At 44.2% G+C, this 24834-nt stretch overlaps 1 protein-coding gene across 2 annotated transcripts in view; it reads right to left on the reverse strand.

Moving 5' to 3' along the window:
* The window catches only part of TRIM36 (tripartite motif containing 36), a 29097-nt gene extending 10739 nt beyond the window's left edge, over positions 1-18358 (reverse strand). The window contains exons 1-4 of one of the 2 annotated variants that reach the window (XM_054286671.1): positions 18296-18358; positions 9901-10135; positions 7291-7320; positions 1789-2114 (exon numbers count right to left, since the gene is read on the reverse strand). In XM_054286671.1, coding sequence (XP_054142646.1) covers positions 1789-2114; positions 7291-7320; positions 9901-10135; positions 18296-18358 — 654 coding nt within the window. Of the gene's footprint in view, positions 1-1788; positions 2115-7290; positions 7321-9900; positions 10136-11068; positions 11096-18295 lie in introns of those variants that run through there. The other variant, XM_054286678.1, reaches the window with a different exon arrangement.
* Between the last annotated feature and the right edge of the window lie 6476 nt (positions 18359-24834).

A 24834-nucleotide genomic window follows, 5' to 3' on the forward strand; every position in this document is an offset into this window, starting at 1 on the left:
AAAGTGGTGACTGAGGACATTGTTTAGGGAATCAACAAATACTTCATGCTTTCAGCTCAGGTCTTAAAATTGCAGAGCAATGAAAAATGCACTTTTCTTACTTTATATTAAGCTCAAGCAGTCCTCAGAAAAGTTTCTATAAGAGCACAGTAAGGATCAGCTTGCTGCAGTTGGGAAGCTTTTCAAAACAAGTAGATGTATCTAAAGTTACCTATACTGTGCTTTTCTCCTTTTTTCCACTCTTCCTGTCTTCACATACAATTAGAAATGCTAAATCCCACACGTGCACACATACTCAATACATCAGTGTCAGAATAATCTAAACCACTTCACCCCATTTTGTTCTGCTTCAAGAGAATTCACCTACTGACTTTTAATCCTGAATTCAGTCTGCATGTAGTAACATCACAGGGCACTTTTAGGAGTGCACAAGGATCACAGGATGCCTTTGGTATTTTCCCATAGCACCACAGCAGCTGTGAGGATTTAGATGCCATAGAAGAAAAGTTTTTAAGGAGCTGCATAGCATTTTAAAGCGAGAGCTGGAAGATAGCATGCAAACTTTCACCTTTCTCATTTATCCAATAGAGGGACATTTCACACAATGTACAAGCACGTTTGAAAGCATATGAAGCACATGCTCACTTTTAACTGGAATTAGTGTTTTAGACTCAAGGAAAACACCACCAAGTGGACTTCTGGACGTTCAGTATCTCCCAGCCTGCTAACTTTAGAGGCTCAAATTTTTCCAGTCTCAGAAGAAAAGTACACCAGGAGTGAAGAGCTTCTTACACATTGCACATTAGTCAAATTTACTTAAATTAATAATAATTAATCAGGACTCCTTTACCATCAGCATTTGTGGCACCTGTGGGATGTCCAGCAAGGAGGCACAGGCACATGCCCCTTCATGTCCCCCAACCTGTGCTGGGACATTAAGGCCATTATTGTGGTCCCTGGTTAGCAAGATAGTATCTGTGACATGTAACATCTGTGATCTAACAAATTCAATAAGGCACTGCCATGTACTGCACCACGCTCAGCATGAGACACAAAGGTAGTGGCATTTTATTACCACTGTTTTGCCTGAATGCAGTAACAGCAGCACCAGGCTATAAAGTAGAATTTTTGCCAGAGCATTTTTATCTTTTCTGCTATAGATTAAAAAAAAAAGGTATAATAACAATGGAGAACATAACTCCATCTTTTGCTCTTGTTAGATGCAAGAAAGGAGAGAAAGAAGATGCTTGGTGATGGATCAAACTCAAGCACAAAGCATCCAAAGGGGATTTACCTAAAGGGGGCATGGAAGAGGCCAGGTGTGTGGGGGTTTTTAAGTTTACCACACACAGCATCCTCCCTAGGCAGTCCATTCTAGGTGATCAAGACCAAGGTGCCAGTAACACCAAGGGGGGTATGGATTCAATCCCTCTATGAATCATTAAAAGCTGGACTTGATGATCCTTGTGGGTCCTTTTCAACTTAGAATATTCTGTTATTTGTGATCAATAAGCCTTAAAAAAGAAAAGAAAAAGAAAAGACTCAGATCACAAGTAACACAATCCATTCCACCAAGTAAAAACCCTTATTTTTACGGGACCCTTCAAGTATGTTCTCAATGTCCCCTTCAATGACAGCAAGGAGCAAAAGCTTGTGGTTCACTCAATAAATAACAGCAATTGTCAATAAAGCAATCATGGTCATAAAAAGCAACTATCATTGCACAGACATGTATGCAGCTACATGAGAATGCTGCAACCTGAATTCTGTGAGGTACAGTATACTTACCTTGGGTCTGAAGTTGGTGGTTGGTCCTACATATTCATGCTGGGCTTTCGCTGTTCCCCAAGGATGGTGTATTTTGAAACATGGATTGCAATAGCTTGCACTGCAGTCCATGCAACTCTTCGTGGACTCCTGAGCTGGAGGTTTGCAGAAATCACACATGATAGCAATGGCTGCCCTGGCTGCCTGTCTGTATCTTTCCACAATGGTTTCCAAAGTGAAGTTGCGAAATAAGCCATTGATGCCACGCTCCCCAAGATCAATATCCCGCTGGCAACTCGGACAAGGAAACAGAGTTGATCTAGGAGTCAGTGAATTGCGTTTTCTGCCTGTGTAGACACCAAAACCCAATTTAGGATGAGTGTAAACCAAACTGGTTTAGATTTAAAAAGAAGCACAGGAATTTATGAACCAATTCCAGACTGTAGCACATCATCCAAACAACACCAATTCATATGTAGTCTGCCAAGTCAAAGAGAATACAATTGCCCTGACAAGGTAGTGTAATGTCTGACTCCAAAGAACATTACAAACTACTACCCAAAAACTTAATTTTATGTTAAGATAAATTTAGCTCTTCCAATTCCACTTTCTTTATCTAGTTTTGGATGCACTCAAGCTGTAACCTTTTGAAACAATAAACACAAAACTCTGTGGAAGCCAAGTGGTTTTAGACTAACTGGTTACCCATAGAGAGAGCAGCAGCCTCCTAACATATTGAAGTGAAAGATGCTTACTCCCAGAGCAACAGAAACACATAGCTAACCTTGAGATCCCTGATACTTGCTTTGGCTGAGTTCAAACTTACTTCACTCATCCCAAGAGGCATCACAAAAAAAATGGAAAATGAGGCAACAGTGTGACATCTTGTAGATGTGACAGTCTGGTCAGAGAGCAAGAAAAGTAGATAAATTTTGCCAGAAAACTAGGTAAGTTTTTCAGCTTGTGAGACTTTAGCAAGTTGAAGAGAAACAGTGATAGCTTATTAATATAAAAAAAAAGCTTATTAATTAAAAAAATATAGTTGCTTTCCTACTCTCTGTTTTCTTGATTTTCTCAAAGATTGTTTATAAGAAAGGCATTTTTTTAATTAGCCAATCAGGTGAAATGTATTGATTAATTGACCAATCAAGTCTATCTGTATTGGAACAAGGTATAAAAAGGAGGATCTGAAGTAAAGCGGCTATGCTGTGCAAACCAGCCTTCTGGTGAGTCTGTGTCATTTCTTACTCAACAGCAGCATCATCTCAGCCAAATAATTTCATCAAAAAATGCTGAGGCTCACTTGGCCCCTCCTGGAAGGCCTCAATAAAGGAGGGCTGCTAAATCAGCCCTGCACACCAAAGGGGAATCTGAGGTAGTTTATCTTCAAGTTACTCTACCCTCAGCTGAGGAACCATAGATCTCCACAGGGATGTTAAACAGCATGCATCTACCTCTATTAATTTCTAAAGGGGGAGCTGCTGAGAAGCTGCACTCCTACCAAGCAGCTACACACAAATTTCCCCCTCTCTCCAAAGTAAAATCACAGGCTTAAGCAAAGCCACTAATTTAAGAAGCCTTTTGAGTCTGTAAGGAGATGGCTCACACAGACTCAAGGTAATATTCCTGAGGTTATCAAATCAGGAGTGCATCCTGTCTCACTCATGAACCCACAAGCTGCAACTACCAGAAAGAATCCTTTATGTATTTCAAAAGCAGGCTAAGACAGTCTTTAGGCTTAACTTGTATTCTCTCCGTTTCCCCTTACAAAGAACCAAAAACCCCAAATTCTGTAGTGCTGGTGCACTGCTCTAAGATCTCTTTAGGACCACTGCATATTTGTATAACTGTCCTGATTTCATCTGGGTTAGAGATCATTTTCTTAGTGCTGTGGTTTGGATTCAGTATGAGGTTATTACACACTGATGTTTTGGCTGTTGCTAAGTAGTGCTCACCCTAAATCCAGGACTTTCCAGTTTTCTATGTTTCACCAGAGAGCAGGTGCATGTAAAGCCAGAAGGGAGAACAGCCAGGACAGCTGATCCAAACAGCCAAAGGGATATTCCAAACCATAACATGGCCTGGACATGACATAAACTAGGGGCAGTCAGGTGTGACAGGGTGGGCACTGGGCGAACAATTGCATTGTGCATCACTTGTTATTCTTGGATTTTATTCCTCTCTCTCTTCTGTATTACTATTTTTTTATTTTTGTTATCCCTTCAATATATACTCCAGTATACAATTAACTCTATTCCAGCCGAAACCAGGACACTAACAAATTTTTAAATTACTTAAAGCTGAAATCTTAGTGTTGAAATTGGCTCTTCTTCAGAAAGGGAAATTTGTTCTTCTCTGTATTTAATCAGTATTTTCCCATCAAAATTGCCAATGCTTTATTTCTTTCTGAAGTGTCCTGTACTGCTACCCAAAATAGACTTGCCTTGAACTGCTCTCCTGCTCCTTCACCTAACAATCCAAAACCTCCATTCCTATCATGCCCTTTCCAGTCTCTTCAAATAAAACACCAAACCAACCCTCCTATGAGGAATCAGTTCCTTTAAATATCTTTGAAATTTAACCCGTGGCAGTTATGTATGACTGTCAGCTAAGAAGTCACAATCAGAGCATGGATAAGTGTGCATGCACTGACAGTCTCCCACCCAGCTTGGTCCCATGCTTTTCTGTAAGTTCCGAGCAGCACAACTAGGCTGCATTTACAGAAGAAGATGGGTGACACAAGGCACAGGTATGCAAATCTCTACCTAAGGGAGCAGAGATTGTTGCCTGATTTCACTTTTTTTTCATATTTACTTGAAATGAATTAATTACTGCACATCCTGCAGCACCTACAACTTGGCATACACAGCAACACACGCATGCAAGGCACAGCAACAACAGTGAAACACAAATTGTATTTTCAGTGTACGCTCCAAGCTAGCACTGCACACAGGAACACAGAGAAATCTTCTATACAGACTTCTACAATGTCCTAGACAAAAAGATGACTTCACATGCAGTGCCATGCAGAAAACAGCTACAAAAAGTGATCTAGAATACACACATTTGCTGACACTATGAAAATAATCACACAATGCAGCACATATCAGGACTGCCTACAAGTAGTATGCTACAGCAGAGAGTGAACAATGACAAAGCAAGAAAACAAGGAAAAAAACCATGGTGCAGTGGTCAAGTTTAAAAATACAATCTGAAATTCTTATCCATCCCAATGGAGGCCTTTCATTCTGCCAGTGGTGGACTGAAATGAGACTGTCTCATCATGAGCCATGCTCTGCCAAGACTGGTGACATTCTTTACGGAAAGCAATCCAGTATCAAGGAAGTCCTGCACACCTTCAGATGTCTCATCCCTTTTCACTGACAGCACTCTGAGAATCTAGGTTGGGGTTTTTTTCCCATTTTAAATCCTAGAAATTTATTTGCTAAGCTGCTTGGCGTGTCCTGCCACTTCAATAATAAAAAATAAGGAGATACATCCTCTTTTTGCCTACTGAGTGTTAAAATACTAACACTCTAGTTTGCTTTCTGCTTAAAGGATTTCTATACTCATATTTTAAGAAGAAAGCACTGGTGAAGTAGTGAATTACTTTGGACACTATCTTTCCTATCTGTATGGTGTCCAACTTGCTGAAACTAAATTCTGGTTATATTTAAAAAAATCCAAACAAAAAAAAGCACACAAAAAAAGGAGAAAAAAAACCCTTGGATTTTGTAGACATATTTAGATGTGCAGCTCAGAGAAAGTTAGCTCCTACCCACACTCTCTTTTAGACTTGCCAATTCAGTTTACAACAAGCAAATATGTATTTTGTGAAATATTAGAAATCACCACACGAAATTTTCCACTGTGATTTGTAAACTGATTGCTCCACTTGCAATAAGTTGCTCAATCAGTTTACAAAAAAAAAAAATCACAACATACATTCAGACTCACAAGTATTACCATACAGATTGCAAAGACTCAAGTCAAAAAGCAGTTTTAAGTATGTCCTTTAAAGACAATTTTTAAACATCATCTTCGCAAGGAGAGGTACCAACACTCAAAATGTTGAAAAGTCCAAGCTGCAGTGAATGGTTTGCAAAGGGATAAGACATCTTAAAGTTGTGTTTTTCAAGTAAACAGTATTACCAGAATTCTATGGTTGTGGAAGACATGGACATTTAATGTGTGAAAGTCTAATAAAAAAAGATTTAAAAGTCAACTGGATTCTCTTGCAACTGGATTCTCTTTTTTAAAATACAAATATATATGCTACCCATAACTCAGTTAATGTTTTTGGATGGGCTTTCAGGGGGAAGGAAAAACGGAAGGGAAAAAAGGGGACAGGGATAGCAAGGGGAAGGGGTAAAGAGGGAAGCGGGAGAGAAAGAGAGAGGGAAAGGGGAAAGGGGAGAGGCCTCCTAAGAGAAGCCAGCAGAGCTAAAATGTTACTTTCAGATACTTTAGTCTTTCACAAATCAAAAGAGCTTTCTGCAAAAAGAGCAGACATGGACAGCTTTCCAAGAGGTCTGATGGTGCTGTACGGTATCTCCGTTTGATGACACTTTCAGCCTTCAACTGAGGCAATTTAAACTTCCTCTTCCCATCAGCTGCTTTGTCCTCCACTGAGTGTGAAATTCAGATTTGCGTTTAGCTCACTCCACATCTGTCTTGAAGGACACCATATTCTATGATTACTCATGTGTCTGCCAATACTGTGGCAACAAAGAATTCGGGGACTTTTTCTCCCATTTTTGGCCAACAATTACATTTTAAAAATTATAGTCAGTATTAAAAAAGTCCACACAGTGGCTGAGCTGCTCAGACAAAGCTCAATTTTGGAAACAGGATATAATTAAAAGACTGACTATCCTTCAATCAGATTGTGTCATTAGACACACCAAATACTACAAGTCTAAGTGTAAAATGTTTCATTTTCCTCACACATTCATGTGCTGTGATAAACTGTGAGATTCATAACTACCTACTCACTTCAACATGATGTAAATTTCAATCTGTTCTTCATCAAATTAAGCAGGTTTAAATAAAATAATGAATCAATATTACATTCCATTTAGCAGTGATGGCCAAACACGACCCGTAAACGTAAGGAAGATCAATCCAATAATCACACTTCATTACCAGTAAGACAGTTTCATTGAAACTTGAGTATATAAACTCCTGAAAATTAAAAAGCAGGGGGTGGAGGAGGCGGTGTGGTGATTGCTAGGGTTCTGTGTGCATTTTGGTACCCACCGATGTATACTCAGTCATATACACAAAAGGAAAAAAATATAATCCAATCCTTAACTGAATTCCAGTCCAGTTGACCTTTAAATCATTCTTGCACAGAATGAAAAGCTGTCCTTATAGAACTTCTTTGCTGTACCTTTAGTCACTGCAAAAGAATTTTTGTGGACTTGACCACTGACAAAAAGCTATATGCTAATTGACAATATTTAACTCGAGATCTAAATGCTAGACTATCTCTAGCCAACACAAGAAGTGAAGCATTTCTACCTCTGCACCCAAAAGACCTCCTCTGTGAGGCTGCGAACAATGAACAGAGAGCTGTTTAGACATCAAAAAATGAGATATACCATTGGTTTACAATGGTTCAAATGAAAAGCACCAACTCTTTTCTCTCCTGTGGCTGCTTAACTCCTGCAGGGTTGAAAGGCAAGAATGTTTAATTTCCTAGCATATCAAACAACAGTAAGATTTAAGCAGAACAGGAAAAGGGAGAAATAAGGCATTGGCAGGGGCAGGGGCATAGGGAAAGATATTTCAAACTTTCACATGAGCGTCAACATAACCACATTACACGCTTTAACTGCACCCACACTGTAATTACAGTAACATTAGAGATAATTGAACAGCAATAAGAAATAGCCTTCATTTTCATGTTATATACAGCAAGACTTTGCTAATTAAAAATTATTTTAAATACAATACAAACAGGAGAGTATTTTTAACCAGCACATACACTGGTTTTTAAGCAGCACATACACTCCATTTCAATGAGTTCTGTCGCTTTTACATTAAGATAAATTGTACTTGTAAATGCAAGCTGTGTGTGCACAACAAATACAGAGCACGACCAAATACAGACCAGCTCCTTCTGGCATACCAAGAATTTAAATGCCAACCCATTTTAAATAGATTCTATTCCTTACAGAGACATCAGGGATTCTTTAAGTGGGGGGAAAAAAGAAACCCCGTAGTGGGAATAAGGTGTCATATGCATTTTGAAATGTGACACTAAGGTCTTGACACTGACATGCCCTGCACAAGCCTCCCACAAGTTCTAGTGGATTTTTGTTATGCATGTGAGACCCCACTTTGAATGTTTCCCTTGCATTATCTCTCTTATGGAGCTGTTTTCTTGCAAATTCCCCTACAGATCACAAAGCCAATTTAGCAAGGCAATGCACAGCATGAGTTCTTCAGATGCAAGGGAACAACTATGCAAATGTAAATTGCAAGCTGGCAAGCATTGCTGGTACCAAACTGGACAGAGAGCAAATCTCACACTTGACATAGCAATGGAGCTATAATGCCTATAACATTAGAAGCAAAAACAGTATAATCTGAATTTAAACATCTATTCTTTAATGCTTCAATTTCCATATGCTTTTCATTCTGTAAATTTGAACTGTCTGAGATTATAATTTTCCTGTGATGTGCATCTGCCCAAAGCTCTTTGAGGTAAGAGGGGGCAAGCTCATTATTTCCAAATCTCAACCCTCTCTTGCTACTCATCAAACAGGTCTTCAGGAAAGCCATCACCTCCCTGTTAGCAGGTCAGATCAGGAGATATATTCCCATCAGTTTGCTGAGACTGTGGCAGAACACAGCGAATTTAAATATTTACAACTCCTGCAACAACCTGTGTACATGTATCTCAGGACAGGGTGGTGGTGGCAGGAGAAGTACCAAGTGGCTTTTTGCTTAACAAATTTATTTGAAAGAGTACCAGTATTAACAATTCAGTACTAAACAGAACTAAATAGCTGTTTAAAAGAAGCAGGTGAAATTGCACGTTTGATCTGCGAAAACTGCGAAGGATGAACTTTAGTAACGTGAAATATAAGATAACCCATGAGCTGTCTCCAGCCTAGGTGTAAAATTCCAGGACACCTCAACCAAACTTCCTTCCTTGCCTCCAAACCAGGTGCTTTCTACGGACAATGCTCAGAAATCTTTGGAGCCAACCACAGCTTCATACCAATTTAGTAGAATCCACCCCACTCACCAAAGCTGATCCTCTTTAATATCATCCTAATCATTAAGAAGCTATGAACCAGCATTAGCCTTTTAAAGATAAAGCTTTGGAGTTTCTCTTGTTGGTAACTCTTCCTGAGCACAGAGAAGTATGGTTTTAAAGTGGATAATTATGTCAGAAAAAAGCCTGAAAGCCAAGATTAGATGTCTTTCAAGAAGTAAAGCATGCACAAAGCACTTTCAATGCATCTCTAGGAGAGCAGACCAACTCATCCACGGATTACAAAGACTGCAAGAATGTTTCTAGCAGGATACCACAAAGAGCATGAGAAGTCCTAAAGCTAAGCACTCCTTCAATCTTCAAGCAAGAAGGAGGCTGTTAGGGCTGTCTGCTTCCAGTCATCTGCCCTTCAAATCTGCAACCGTGCAATAATCATAACCAATGGAAAATTATTTACTGTATGCATAATGAAGTGGGCAGGACAAAACTAGCTTGCGAAGTCTACACAGGCTCAGAAGGAAGTCAGAAGTACTGCACTGGGGCTCGTTGAAACCAGAGCAAACCATGGCAGGCAATGAAATCGTCAAAATCTACATCTCCATGCTACTGAACATGATGCTACTACATGTCCATGTAACTGAAATGCAGAAATAAACAACACAATGGTTATAAAGATTTACAGAATGCCACAAAGACGAATCTATTAAAGATTGAACAGAGTGCATTGTCCTTAAAAACATTCCCATTGTTCTGGACACAAAATTAACAAGAGTAGCACTATCCCCAAGTTATCTCTATAACTGCATCAGGAGTACCAGGAAGACAAAGATACAATGCAGACACCATTCCACTTAAGCCAGTCTAATAATAAAATCAGGAAAACATGCACAATTTCTGATACATACCTGCTCTATTAATCCTGTCAATTCTGTCCATGCTAGAAGCAGTGATTCTAATTCGAGGGCTACTCTGATTAGAGGATTCAGAGCCTCCATCAGCAAAGGAGTCTTCAAATGCAAAAAGTATTTCTTTCACACATTTGTGACAGATGTTGTGCTGGCAGGGAAGGATCAGTGGATGGGTAAACAATTCCTTGCAGGCTGGGCAGATAAGCTCTCTTTCAATACCCTTAATGGCAATCTTCATGATAGAAAGAGGGAGAAACAAGTCTAAGTGCAGGAAAACATGAGCCACCAAGACTTATGGCACTACTCTATGTCACCAAACCCCAGATCTGCACAACAAATACACACAATTTTATCTGGTTTGAGGCACTTCTTTGGATAAAACAAATATCAATTAACATTTATGAAAGCACTGACAGCATTCATTTCAACTGAAGTGAACATTGCCACTAGGCAAACTCAGTTCATCTTTAGGTCATGTCTGCATTGCAGGGGAGGAAAGGAGGGGAGTAGTCTTAATTCCACTCAAGGACCTAGTGAAATGCAACCGAACGCAACCATACTTCTCAACAATAGGAGTCCATATGTTTAGCTTGCTCGCTGGCTTACTAAGAGGGAGAAGGGGGGAAAAATGGAAATTAGGTGTCAGACTGGTTAAACAACAGGCTTTCCTGACGTGTAATTCACGTTTAAGGGCTGAAACTGCCTTGACTTCATTGGGGTAACAATTCTGAGTCAGGAACATCATTTATTTATTTATTTATTTATTTATTTCTATGTTTATTTACGTCTTTTATCTGTCGCACAAAGAGCCGCCCGTGGGTAGGTGCGGCTCTTCAGCAGTTCCGCGACCCCCGCGGCCGCCCCCGGCAGCCGAGCCGCGGTGTCGGCAGCGCCCGCTCCCGGCCCGGCGCCCTCGGGCAGCGCTTCCCCTCCGCGCCCCGCGCCCGTCGGAGCTCCCCGCCAGCCCTGCCCGCCGTCCCGGCGGCGCCGACAGCCCCGCGGGGCCGGGCGTGCCGGCGCACACCGCGGGCACCGACGGGCTGAGGGACTGACGGGCTGAGGGACTGACGGGCAGGCGCGCACCCCACAGCCCCCCGCGGCGCAGGAAGAGCAACGCCGCACCCCGCCCTGGCGGCCGCGCCCCGCCGGTTCCCCCCGCGCTCACCGGGCTCTCCAGCCGATCGCTCTCCATCCCTGCACCGCTTCCTCCTCCTCCTCCTCCTGCGCCGGGGCGCCGTCAGCCCGGGCGGGCGCTCGGGACACGCAGGAGCAGCGCCCGCGGCGGCGCCCGGCGCAAAATGGCGAGCGGAGGCAGCGGAGGCAGCGCGGGCGGGCGGGCGAACGCGGGCGGGCGGGCGGGCGGGCGCGGGGCAGCGCGGGCGGGGCGGGGCGGGCGCGGCCGCCGCTGCCGCCGCAGAGCGGAGCTGTCCAGCCGGCCCCGCCGCCCGCGCCCCGCGGGACGCCGCCGCGCTGCCCTGCTATTGTCCTGGTCCTTGTCCTTCGCCAGGCGGCCCCGGAAATGCCGCCCGTCCCGGCGGTGTTGAGGGCTCTCCCGCCCAGCCATTGATCACCCCCCGTGGTATCCGTGTGATTGAATCGCCGAGTCTTATCGCCGAATCTCTTGGGTTGGAAGGGACCTCGAAGATCACAGAATCACAGTACCAACCAGGTTGGAAAAGACCTCTGCGGCCATCGAGTCCACTCTGTGTCCTAGAGCCATCATGTCAACTTGACCTTGGTGCCAAGAGCTACATCCAGTCTTTCCTGAAATACCTTCACTACCTCCCTGGGCTTTGAAGAAATTCCCTCTCATGTCCAAGCTAAACTACTCCTGATGCAGCTTCAGACAGTGTCCTCTCAACCCAAACATCTATTTCCAATCCCCAGGACACCTTCCAGAATGGATGGCTCAAGCCTTCTTAAACCTGGCCTTACTCCAGGGTTGTAGCACCAACAGCTACTCTGGGCAACCTATGCCAAGTGTCTCCTCACCCTCTCAGTGAAGAATTTCTTCCTAACATATAATCTAAACCTGCCCTCTTTAAGTTTAAATTCATTATGCCTTTTTACACTACCTGGCCATGTAATAACTCCCTCTCCGTCTTTTCCATAAGCCCCCTTTATGTACTGAAAGACCATGGTAAGGTCTCCATGGAACCTTCTCTTCTCCATGCTCAGTAGTGCCAACCCTGTGAGCCTGTCTTCACAGGAGAGGTGCAATAGCCCTCTGATCATTTTTATGGCCCTCTTTTGGACTCACTCCAACAGATCTGTGTCTGTCTTGTGCTGAGAATCGCAGACCTGGATGCAGTACTCTGGGTGGATAGAGTAAGGGCAGAGGAGAGGGGGATAATCTCCTCCCTCAGGCTGCTGGCCACACTTCTTTTGATGCAGACCAGGATACAATTGGCTCTCTGGGCTGCAAGTGCACACTGGTGCCTGATATCCAACTTTTCATCCTGAGAACCCTCAAGTCCTTCTCCTCAGGGCTGCTCTCAATGACTCCTTCTCCCAGTCTGTCCTCACATTTGGAATTGCCTCAGTCCAGGTGCAGCTCCTTGCACTTGCACTTGCTGAACTTCATAAGATTCTCATGGCCCCACTTCTCTGGTTTGTCCAGGTCCCCCTGGATGGCATCCCTTCCTTCTTTTGTGTCAGCTGCCCTGCTCAGCTTTGTGCCACCTGCAGATTTGCAGAGGGTGCCCTGGATCTCACTGCCCATGTCATTAATAAAGATACTGAAGAGTGCCAGTCCCAAGAGAGAGCCCGGAGGAAAACCACTCATCACTGGCCTTCACCTGCGCACAGAGGCATTGATCACAGCTCTCTGGCCAATTCCTTATCACTGAATAGTCCATCAATCAAATCCATGTCTCTCCAATTTGGAGATAAGTATGTCATGTGGGACTGTGTCAAAGACCTTACAGAGATCATCTCTCGGTCTTGCCTTGTCAACTTCTGCAGTCACCCCATCACAGAAGGCGACCAGTTTGATCAGGCACAATTTCCCCTTTCTGAAGCTGTGCTGGCTGTCTCAGACCACCTCCTTGTTTTTCATGTGCATTAACATTTTTCCATGAGGACCTGTCCCATGATCTTCCCAGGCACCAAGGCAAGGCTCACAAGTCTGTAATTACCCAGACCTTCCTTCATCCCCTAATCAAAAATAGGTGTGGTGTTTCCCCTTTTCCTGTCACTGGGGGCTTTGCCTGACTGCCCTGAGTTCTCAAATATCATGCAGGGGCATGCACCAGGCAGGTTTTGTGGCAGCTAGGATGAAAAAGAGGTGAAGAAGTGGTTATGATGGCCAGCACCTCCTACCCTTCCCTTACAGCACGTTGCCATTGGAAAAGTGGTAGTAAATACCCTTTTCACCATCCACCAGAACAAACTAAAAATACTTTTAAATTTCCAGCGTTTTCAGGTTTTGGCAAGGGTGCACACACAACCACTGCAGTGGCAATAGTTAACATAGCTTAAGCTAAGGGAGAAAGAACCAGTTAGAGAGCTTTGAGTGAAAGCATGCACTGTCCTCACATTACACAGGGGAAGGAGGTTTAGTTAATTAAAATACATGAACCCTGGATTATATGAATGATGAAATGTTGCCAGTTTGACAAACACCAAATTTGACCTACTTGCTTATTTGAAGAAAAACATCAGGATAAGAAGTTCCCTTTTCCCCTGAAAACTACTTTTCATATGAGTCAATAAAACAAACACTGTTGACATGCCTTGCTTGGACATTATTTACACCTGGGTTTTGGGGCCTGGATGTGAAACTTGAATGGAAATTTACACTCACAAATCATGAAGACAGAGGTAATTTTTTACATCTCCAGTATAACAAAGAAGAACTTTCTCCAGAAGACTTATAAAGATATTATTTAGCATTTACTTTAGTAACCAGTTTCATAAAAATACAGAGTGCTCTGGTTGAAATTATTCTGATAATGCCAGCAAATGTACAGTGTGTGTATTCAAACTGAAACATGTCACTTAACTGGGCGTGGGGAGAACAGGTTGGTAAGGTCATATGTTGTCAGCCTTCCAACTATGTTTTGAATACTAATTTGCAAGCCTCTGAATAAGGATATTATCTCTTACCTAACTCTGCTATTCCCCAGCTTCCCTGATTCCAGCTTTCCTTACCAGCAGGCTTACCAGTTTTTAATGAGCACTTGTCTGCACTAGCATGCTACCCACCACTGATTGTGGCTGGTGCAGGGCCACACAAACAATCAGCCCCAGACTAGGACAAAGACCCCTGGGCTGTAAGGCTGCCTTTGAAACAGTAGGATGAACTTTTGTCTTTGGTGCCTCAGCAAGGAAAACCATTCTGAGCTCCGTGCCAAAGGTGTAGATGCCAGCACAGTAGATGTTGCTAGTGCAGACAAACATGGAGCACACATTTTCCCCTGGCCTCCTGAAGTCTTCATGTGGACCAAAGTGCCAGCTACTGTTACTGCCAGGACTTGTGAATTATTCCTTGTTCAACCTCTTAACAGGGCATTAAGGTATTATCTTGTTTGTGTACCTGTTTGCTCTGGCTTCAGGGTGGTTTAGAGCAAGATTTTAATTACCACCTCCATTGCATGGAAGAAAACATCCTTGAAGGTCTCCAAAGGGCAAAACTCCCTCTTCTGCCCTTACACCTTTTTACTAGCCTTTTGATCCTCCCCCAGCTCGGGACTACTAAATTTGCAGTGCCAAAATTCTCATCAGCTTCAAGTATTGGGAGGAAAAGCAACAGCTAGAAATGATGGATACATTAAAAAGATAAGAGCACAAACCAATGTCAGAAAAGACTCCTGTCCTTGGCTTCTGAAAAGGGGGTTAATAAGATCAGCATGACTGCAGAAGTCAGGCCTATCTTTCTGCTTTGTTTCCAGCCAAAGATGTGCATCAATTGTACACCCGTTTTGCTCACAAGGGACTCTTTTTGCCTGGAGTAATGCCTGGGTAGTGTTTAAGCAGCTCTACACATCCCTCAAAATTCAGCCCAGTTGCTTTGGCAGACAGGGCCTGACCAAGATTTACAGCAGGCCCTGCGCTCCCAAGACAGCAGAAGAAAACAGTAACTAGGATGGGTGGGCATTGGCATCCTCTTTTCCACCCTACCTCAGGTTAAATATGCTTGTTAATTAAATAATTGATATGCAGAAATGTCCCAAGTGCTCATTTGCATTGACTATTAAGATAGTTTGAAGAGGGATCAAGCACTGCTTTCCAACAAGCTGTAAAAATCCTACACTTGTTAAACAGTGCAGCTGGAGTCTTACTGCAGGAAAAAACACAAGCCTGTCCCAAAGCACCAGAAAGGTTCTGCCAACACCTCCCCTGCCTTCAGAAGGTCCTCAAACCAAAGCTTTTCAAGACATTTTAATGCTGATTTTGCAACCACAGCTTGAGACTGAATCCATTTCCTGCTGGTCTACCTTCCTCTGACTGAAAATATTATTGGAGCCAGTACATCACAGTGGAGATATGCAGGATGAGAACAGAATTTTTCCTGAGCTAGTATGACTGACTGTCCTGACACACAAACACTTTTCTCCCTGTGCAATGTGTTTTCTTCCAGGAGGAATTCAGAGGGGTGTTAGCCCTCATTCCACTCTCTGTAAATTGTCAGCGATGCAATTTGCTTCTCTACTTACTTCTCTTCTCCTGAACAGCTGAGCCTAATGAAGATGACTTTTACCCACAGGTTTCTTCCAGTCATGGAGGCTAAAAAATAAGGCACAGTAAGGCAGGAATTTATGCTGCCTCAGAGAAATGTGTCTGTTTTGGCTCAGGAATAGAGGCTCAGTTTTTTCTTCACAACAGCTGACCTTCCACTTGAAGAGCTAGCATGGATCTGTAGACTTTGGGTGTTTCAAAGTGAACACAACTATGGCCAGAGTATCTCATCATAAAACAAAAATATCCTAATCCCTTGTTTCAGGGTTGTTTGTCTTCTCAGCACAGAAGTGCCACACACCTATGAAGGTAAACCAATTTGAATTGGAGTTTGGGTGAATAGCTGGGGTAGGAGTGAGTGTATTTTGTCTACTGCAAAAGTAAACTTACCGGGAATAATTTGGGGGAGGGTGGGGAAGAGGCAGGGTTGGAACAACCTGAGACCATTTCTGGAACAATGTATCATTTTGAGAGAGATGACTATGGTTTGAACTGAGATTTCAGAGTCCTGAAAGAAGGTCATACAATCTCTTTCTGCACCAGTGCCTCTGATACAAAATGCAGTTAGTTGTTAATCTGTCTCTCAGGGGTATTTTGGAGTTCTCAGATGCTACTGTGACATTTGTGACAGGTGCCACGGAGGCCCAGAATATCTCAGAGAGTATTGTAGTGAGCCTAAACAGATGTTGTGGATATATGGATTACACAAGGAGTGTCTTGTTGGAACTAAAAGTGCTACATGCATCTTTCTGTTCTAGGTACTATGTGCAAGTTGTATGTATGGAGGGGAGTCACAGGAGAATAACAAGTACAGATCATTAAAAGGGATAACAGGTTTTTGAAGTGACATTCCCCCGGGGAAAAGTGATATATAATGATTTGCCCTGTTTGAGAGGTCTGAGGGAGGTTGCCAGCTAAGTGGAAAAACAGCATGCTTGCCAAAAGGGGTCATGTGCCCAGGATCCAAGAGCTGATGCACCGTACTGCAGGGACCCTGCACATTGAGAGTGAGTGTGCAAGTGTAAAGTATTCTTATTGTGTCCTGATTTTCTAATAGATCTTTGTTCAGTGAAAGCCAGATGCTTAGCAGTTAACTCAGAGAATGTTAATGCTTCCAGGCTTTATTGAAAAAGCTTTATTGATGGGGGGAAGTGGGAACAGGAAGACTGGAGTGCTGAAACCTCTAAGCAGCAATACCCTGACCCCAAGCAAATACAGTTTAGCATGCAGAAGAGTCCTTTTGCTGGCATGATTTATGTCATCTGAGAAAGCAGTTTAATTATCCCAGCAGAATACCTCCAAGCTGCTGGATAACATCAATAAATTACAAAGAGGCTGTAATCTAAAACCCCGGTCTGAAGGTTCAAAAAATGCAAAAGGAAAATGTGGAGAGCAAAAGGTCCCAGAGCGGGGAGCTGGAGAAGCTCAAGCAGTGACTGCTACCATGGGAAGTCTGTGGGAGTCACACAACTGATCTTACTCCCCTTTTCTTCATGTACATCGAGTGTCTGTGATGATGGCAGTTGGCAATGTCATTGTCTGTGTATAAACAACAGCACTGTTTGTGATAAACATGCATATTTCACACTACTGTGCCAACTCTGCTGTCTATCAAGCCATATGCTCTTGCAGAGGGTGTCTGAATTAAGTACAAACTGCTTGACTGTGGAATAAGGGACAGATGTAGCACTGTCCCATTGCAGCGACATTCCGGGCACAAGGCGTTTCTGGCCTGAAACACTTTATGATTTTCTTTGGTGTGTAAAATGGACAGAACAAGACTGAATTTTCCTTTTCATGATTATGCTCAGGCAAGGAGAATCAGAAAATCACCCAGGAAACTCCTCATTCACCTGCTCTAAATGTTGTTCCAGAACTTTTAGAAGAGGGAGTGGAGGAGAGGGAGAGGTAGAAGGATGTGTACAAAGACCCGGCTGTGAAGGCAGCCTTTGGAGATGTGCTGGAAAGCCATCAGGATGAGTCTGGAATAAGCAATATTTCTGATAGCATCATTGTTTGCCACAATTATTCTTAAGTTTAAAAATAATTGCGGCAAACAATAATTAAACAATAGTTTAAACTTGTGGCTGCTTCATTTTTTTAAAAAAAAACCCACTGTGCCTTAATCTTTGGTGCTCCCTAGTTTTCACACATATCAGCATCTCAGCAGTACAAGAAGTTGCCCACATATCAGCACCTCAGCAGTACAAGAATTTGGATTTCCTCATTTTTCTTTCTTTTTATTCTTTTTTTTTTTCCTACGAAATGCGCGCACAAGTTTTCCTCAAGATACGTGCCAGCCCTGAATCGGAGCCTGGGGAAGGCAGCTCTCTCCGCAGCGTTGCCCGCAGGCGGTGGCCAGCAGCAGCAGCAGCAGCAGCATCCCCCGGGCAGGCCCATCCCATCCCGCTGGAGCGGGGCATTCCCCGCGCACGGAGCAGGAGCGCGGCTGGGACTCGACAGATGCGTGCCCAGCTGGGCTGTGCTGGGCCGGGGGAGTTCGCGTGGAAATTGTTTTTTAACGTTTTCACCCCGTAGCCTCGGAAGTGTGTGACAAATATTAGTCGAGCCTCCAGAGTACATTAGCTGTACAGACGAGTCATTCCTCCCCCGATATTCCCCTGAAAACCCGACGAACCGCTGGCGGAGGGAGCGGTCTCTCCCGCGGGCTCTGCCCGCCCGCCCCGCGCGGTGCCCCGCGCTGTCCCGGTACCTTGTCCCGCCGCAGCAGCTCCTGGATGTAGGCGAACCGGGCGCTGTCCGCGGCCGCCTCCATGGCCCCGGGATCGCTCCCGGGCCGCCCCTGCGCTCCCTTCGCGCTGCCCGGCGCCGGTGCCGCGGCGCTCCGCGGAAGGGCCGCCCCGGAGCCGCGGATGCTCTGCCCGCCCACCTGCGCACGGGGCTCGGGATGCTGCCGAGAACGCCTCATCCCGGAGCGTCCGACAGGGCTGGCGGCTGGCACCGCCTCTGCCCAGGTGCGGGCGCTGTGCCAAAGTGGGCAAAGTTGCACCTGCTGGAGGTCTCGTCCGAACTGAGTGAGGCTGCATCAGTCACCGAGCCTGTGGCGTTGGGCTGGTGGCTGTGCATGCCCCACAGGGCAACACCCGAGGTGGGCATCCCTCCTTTCAAAGCACGGGTTGTAGTGGATGTATGCTGAGGAACAGAATGAGGCATTTGTGCTCAGGGTCCACCTGGCTTTCTTAACTTCTAAGCTTTTGTTTAAATGACAAATTGTGTCTCGAAAGAGGACACCTACTAATGTGCATCATTGCATACATGATCTCTCTCGTGTGTTTGCACTCTACTGGTGATGTGTTTGTGGGGTAACTCAAACAGGAAGAAATCTTCCTGTCAGCTCTTTTCTTCATCCCAGGCCTGATGAAGCTTTTACGGATGAGATGGATACAACATGCCTGTATACAACTGTGGCAGAAAAACTGGTCCCAGCAAGCCGAGTACCATCCTCTTCTTGATGAAGGCAACCATCAGTCCCACTGAAATGTACACACCAGGCATGAGGATCAGCTATCAGGTGAGGGAGGCCCTGCACAACCACCCAGACACAGTGGGCAAGGGAGCTCCACAGGACAGCTGGGGAATGATTTTTGACACGTGGCAGACATCACACTCTGCTCCATGCCTTATATACACCTTCCTTCTGGTGGAGGAACTGCAGTTTGCTTCAGCCAGCAGTGGCTCATTCCTTCCTGTTCTGGAGTCAAACTTCCCCAAACACAAAGGTCCCAGCTGCCTGCAAGACCTGGGGGAGAAGCACAGGTGAATGGCCAGCCCAGTGCTGTCTCACCAGTCCTCTTCCAAGCTGAGGGGTGGAAGGTGACAAGCCTTTCTTACGCTGTAGCTATCAGGTATCCCATGGAGCACATCACCCCTGTGTGATGAAAACACACCAAAGAGTATTTTATAACAGTATAATGTATCCCCTCAGAGGCTGCATTTCCTAAGATATTGATATAGTAGTAATGTTATCTCAAATTCTCTCTACAGGTTACTCACTGAAATAGTATATCCTTCCTTTCTCAGGAAACGGGACTCATGAATAGCTTGAGACTTTTCTGTTAATAGATATTGCACAATTATGTCTATCAAATTACTCATTATTCAAATAGCTCATTATTATGATATAGACAGGCTTTCAGTGCACTTCTTGCTTTTGTGCAAACAGCCCAGGAATAAACAATAGGCAGTGGCACTGGGGACAGTCAGATGTCATCGCCCACACAGCTGAGCAGTCCTCCATATATAATTGAATTCAGTGTGAGATATTTTGCTTCCTGATTTGATTTCAGCTCACCAAATGGCAGTCATGTAGAGAGTTTTCACTAATTTCTTTGTCTCAGTGTGGAGTGCTGGTAGAGGGCAGGGCTGGCTGAGGCTGGGACAAGGGGCTGCCTAAGGAGTACCTTGCTTCTCCCAAGCTGCTCCAGCCCAGCAGCCGTCTGCAGCAATCCATGCTAGCCCCAGCAGCACTCCTGCCTCATGGAAGGCTGTACCACAATATCAGAGCGAATCTCCAAACCATAACCAGCACCAAGAGCAAACATACCTTTGACCCTACAGCTCCTTAATGACAGGCTGTGTGAAAAGCCAGGGAATTTACAACCCTTTGAGCTCCACAGCACAAGCTGTTCACTCCCTGGAATGCTTTCTGCGGAAGGCACGCCTGCACTGGGCCTCTCTGCAGCTTTGTCATCTCTTGGTCAAGCAACCCCAACAGCCACCAGCCAAAGAGTGTGAGACAAGAGCATCCTCCTGTGCATGCACCATGGATCTGCTCCAAATCAGAGCTCTGTCTGGTGTTCTTCAGCCACCAGCCACACTGGTACTGTGAACTGTGTGCTCTGAATTTCTGGCTGCTGTCTCATGATGCTTTTTCTTTGACAGTTGGGTTTGGGTTGTGTGCTTTTTTTTCTATTTCTGCCAAACCTTGTAGTTTATGGCCAGCCTGGGCTGCAATTCAAGGACTTAGGACAAAAAAAAGGACGATTCCTTGTCCCCTTTCCTTCACCTCCTCATGTCCCACTTCCATAAATTGATAAATGTAAATGTAAATGTAAAGAGATGTAAATGTAGCTCAAGTCATGAAATTAGCCAGGGTAAAAAGGATACAGGAGAAGGTGGAAGAAGCTGATGGTTCTTTCATGATCTCTTCCTGGAGTGGTTTTGTTTCAGGATTAGCTCTGTTAGCGCTCCAGGTTCAGATGGCTGCCAGTGATAGTTAAGCATGAGGAAGCCACAAACCACTTTTGCATTGATTTCACAGCTTCAGCAATAGCATCCTCCCAAGCAGCTCTAGCCAGGATGATCCTGGCCCCTGCATGACAGGGCGCTCTGCCATCAGGCCTGCAGAAAAGTGTTTTTTCTGCAAGTCCAGCAAGCCTGAGCAGAGCCCGTTCAGTGTCATTTACACAAGCTCTCTCCATATATCCAGACTAGCTAGGAATTTGGGACTATCTTCTGCAGAAGATAACGATTCCTGTAGCCATTCTGAGGGCCCCTGTTTACTTCTCCTTGGATAGCAGACAGCTTGTGCCAGCCTTTGCCTTGAATGGCAGAAGGCTGACAGGGGAATGCACACTTGGAAGGCTGCAGACAGATGGGGAAGCTTCAAGTTGCAGCTGGTGGCCCAGGGGCTTTCACCCCTCTTGGAAACTGATGGCTGTGTTTTACACAACCTTTGCTGAGGTGGGCTGTATGTTGAAAATAGCTGGGAGCTCCTCACCTGTTCCACGTAAATACAAGATATGAAATTGCTTTTCATGCTTTTCCTTCTTTTGTTTTGTGTTCTACATCGGTTCCTTTCTAAGGAATCAGGATCAAATCAAACCTTCTGTTGTCATGAAATTATCTAAGAGTACATCATATTATGTTAAAGTGAAACATGCAGAATCATATTTGTTTTCTGTTACTTAAACTTGAAGCAGGTCTCCAAAAAATAATAAGGACACCAGTCAGATTACCAAATTGTATAAAATATTCAGTATAATTTTATATCAGTGGAAAAACTGGTCCTGAATTTTAATCCTGAAATGCCATGCAGCACAAGGTTCTGTTGTGGCATGTTGGTACACAAATGAAAACACAAAGGAAATTTGTGTTTCCTGACCTGTGAATTACCTTGATTCTCCCAGGACAATGATGACAGCTCTAGATTTTCTCTTTGATCTGTTTCTCTGTCTTAGTTGAATTCTAAACTAAATCTGAATGGTAAAGCTCACTCAGATGCTTTTGTCTTTCTGTTCCCCTAGGACTGTGAGGTATTTTCCCATTTCCATGGCACAGGGAATCCAGCCAAGCACACACCCTCAGTAGCTGTCTAGCACCATGGGGAGGTTGGTCTTCTCCCACTGTGCTCCTGTAAATACACTTGAACCTGTTGGCCATCACCACCTGAGGAAATCAGCTTAAAGGGTGTTTGAAACCAGTTGCAGGTGGTATGGTTAAGGGCTAGCTAAATAATTCAGTATTAAGGAGAGAAAGAGCAGTTCTATTTTATAGGGTGCAGGGATCTGCGTAGATGTACTTTCATCTCAGACAACTCCTATGTCACTGAACAATGGAGATGCAAGAAAGGGGATGTTAAAGATCACTAGTGGAAAACTGTGCTAGTGTTCGACATGAAGTGCTTCACTGTTGAATTGTACATGTGAGCAAACATTTGAAATCACGGAAGAAACACCTCTGAAAGGAGAGTGTGCATGTCTCTGGTAAAGACTGTGACCTGCTTTTATTCTCTGAGCCTGCATCCTGCTTGAGTAATATGAAAGAGAATCCATGTGAATAGTTTATGAATTTTATATAAACTCCTTCCTTCTGCAGGGAGTGATGTAGATGTGAACTGTCACTGCCAGAAGAAAATTGCCATGGAACAGATGAGACCTTATGTTGGCTGGAAAGGTGTTGCAAGCAGGCCAAGTGAGACCAAACTATTTCAAAGAGCAGAGTACTTGCATGCAGACCTAAACCTCTCCCCGCAATGAACCCCATCTCTAGTTTTCCTAGGCACCACAGGGGCATTTTTTCTGCCATTTTTTCCCCACCTGTGCTGCTCTCAGGTAAATAGAGAAGCAAAACTTTCCAAAGTCTCTTGACAAGCAGTCAGAAAACTGTCTGTTTGTGCATCTCTTCCACATTTTAACTGATGTTGTTTTCAAGGTGGCCAACTCCTGCACCTTTACCCTAACAACCATGTTAATGAACTCCACTCAGGATCCAGATTTAGCCTGGGATCCCCAGATCTCTCACATGATGCAGCTGCCAAAACACATCTTCACTTTCTGCTGGAGAGTTTGATTTTTACCCTTTCAATGTCTCTAAACTTCCTTAGTAATCTCGTTTTTATCCCTGATCATCGCAGACTGAAATAGGGTTTTATTTATTTTCATGTACTTTAATAGAAAACAGCAAAAACGTGAAGGTCACTAAACACATAGGACTTAATATGGCAATTAAACAACATGAGATACTGAAGCAGTGGCTAACACAATCCACTTGGTTGCTAATGGCCAGAAGAAAGATTCTCACCCTTTGCCTGTCCCTCTTGTTTCTCTTCTGGCTGTAAGTCCTTGGCAAATGTAATAAAATTTAAAAGTGAATTCCAAATCCATGATCTATTGGAGCCAAATAATTTGTTCTACTGTGCTCAAACCTTTTGACTGGAGATACCTATCCCTAGGCTTTTTTATCTTGCTCCCTTTAAAGACCTCTTTTCAAATTCTAATATATTCATTCAGTGTTTTTGAGACACACACAAGCACACAAAATAAAGTACAGAGAGAAAACTGCATCTGCACTGTTTGAAAAATTATCTTTATGTATGATTTCCTCCTAGCCTGCCCATGTGACACTAGAAGAGTATCACATGCCCCTGGGAACAAGCTCATTTAAAAAATATGGGTTAAGTATGTAGACCACTATTAATATTTAATGTATTGAGTATGTTATTAGATATTTATGAGGAATAAAGTACATAATTATGCATACCATGAATATATCATGTAATTGCCATTTTTTGTTGCAACTACTGTTAATCAAGTTTGACAATACAAAGAGAATTTGGGCTATCTAAAGTTTTAACAAATATTAATTGAGCAAAACACAGCAAGCTTAAGTCTATTAATTTACTGACTCTATTCAGTTACTTAAAACAATGCGTCTAATGAAGAAATCAGAGACATGCAAATCAGAGAAAGATAAGGGAAAGATGATCACTGCTGAGATCTGCATGCAAATGTTGTCATGTATGTTTTAGTAATTTTGTGTGTTTTTCAAAAGGGGCAGGTCTGTAATTGTGAAGGCTCTGAAGAATGAAGCATAGACATGAAAGCCTTTTAGACTCAGCTGGCCTTCAGAGACTATTACACCCTTCTACAAGGCCTGTCCAATTCATGCCTTCAAGGTTTAAGTGTGTCAGCTGGGCTCCTACACTTTTCTTTCAGCTTAACTACACCAGGATTAGGTTTGAATTAACTTTCCTTTTTCAAAGTGGCATGCTGTGCTCCTACACTGAAATTCATCGCCTGCATTTACCCATGGGTTAATGAAGTCTTTAATCCCCTCTGAAGGTGGATTAAGCTCCCTGCAGACTGGCTGTGCTCAGAGCAAGGCGGGTGCAGGCCCTGCTGCGCCCGAGGGTGCTGTGTGACCCTCCTGTGTCCCCAGAGCGAGCCTGCCCCTTCACCTGTGCGCCCGCTGGGCACCTGAGGCTCTCCAGAACCCCCACTGCCCCACTGCACCCCCAAAGGCTCCATTTAACACCAGTACTCAGCTGGGATCAGCATTTAGGAACGCTGCTGGAGTAGCTGCCTGCAGGAGCAGTGACTCTGCCGCCTCTGGGCAGGCAGCACTGCATTCCTGAGCCTCCTTCTGCCTCCAAGGCTGACAAAGGCACTGGTGACCTGTCAAAGAACAAGTGGCTCAGACAAAGTTGGCTTATGTGTATAAAGGGATGTGCATCACAGAGCAAAAGGTCAGAAATGTCACTTGGGGGACTTTGTCTGGAGTCACTGCAAAGAGAATTGCTCCTTTTAGTGCTAATAAAAAGCCAGGGGTAGAGTACAGTGACACTCCTACTCCCTGGTCCCCTTGTGTGGAGTGTGGGGCATAAATTTGTTCCTGGCCAGCAGTATTTGGGGTCCAAACCCCCAAATCATGGCTCTGCCTGGTTCCCCTTGTGAGCTGCTCTGCAAGCAAAGCACCACGAGGTGCAGAGCCAGGCAGAGAGCCGTGGCTCCA

The sequence above is a fragment of the Melozone crissalis genome, unplaced genomic scaffold (genome assembly GCF_028551555.1).
Source record: "Melozone crissalis strain CALT ecotype California unplaced genomic scaffold, PUWL_Pcris_2 ptg000005l_1, whole genome shotgun sequence".
In the NCBI taxonomy this organism is placed as follows: domain Eukaryota; kingdom Metazoa; phylum Chordata; class Aves; order Passeriformes; family Passerellidae; genus Melozone; species Melozone crissalis.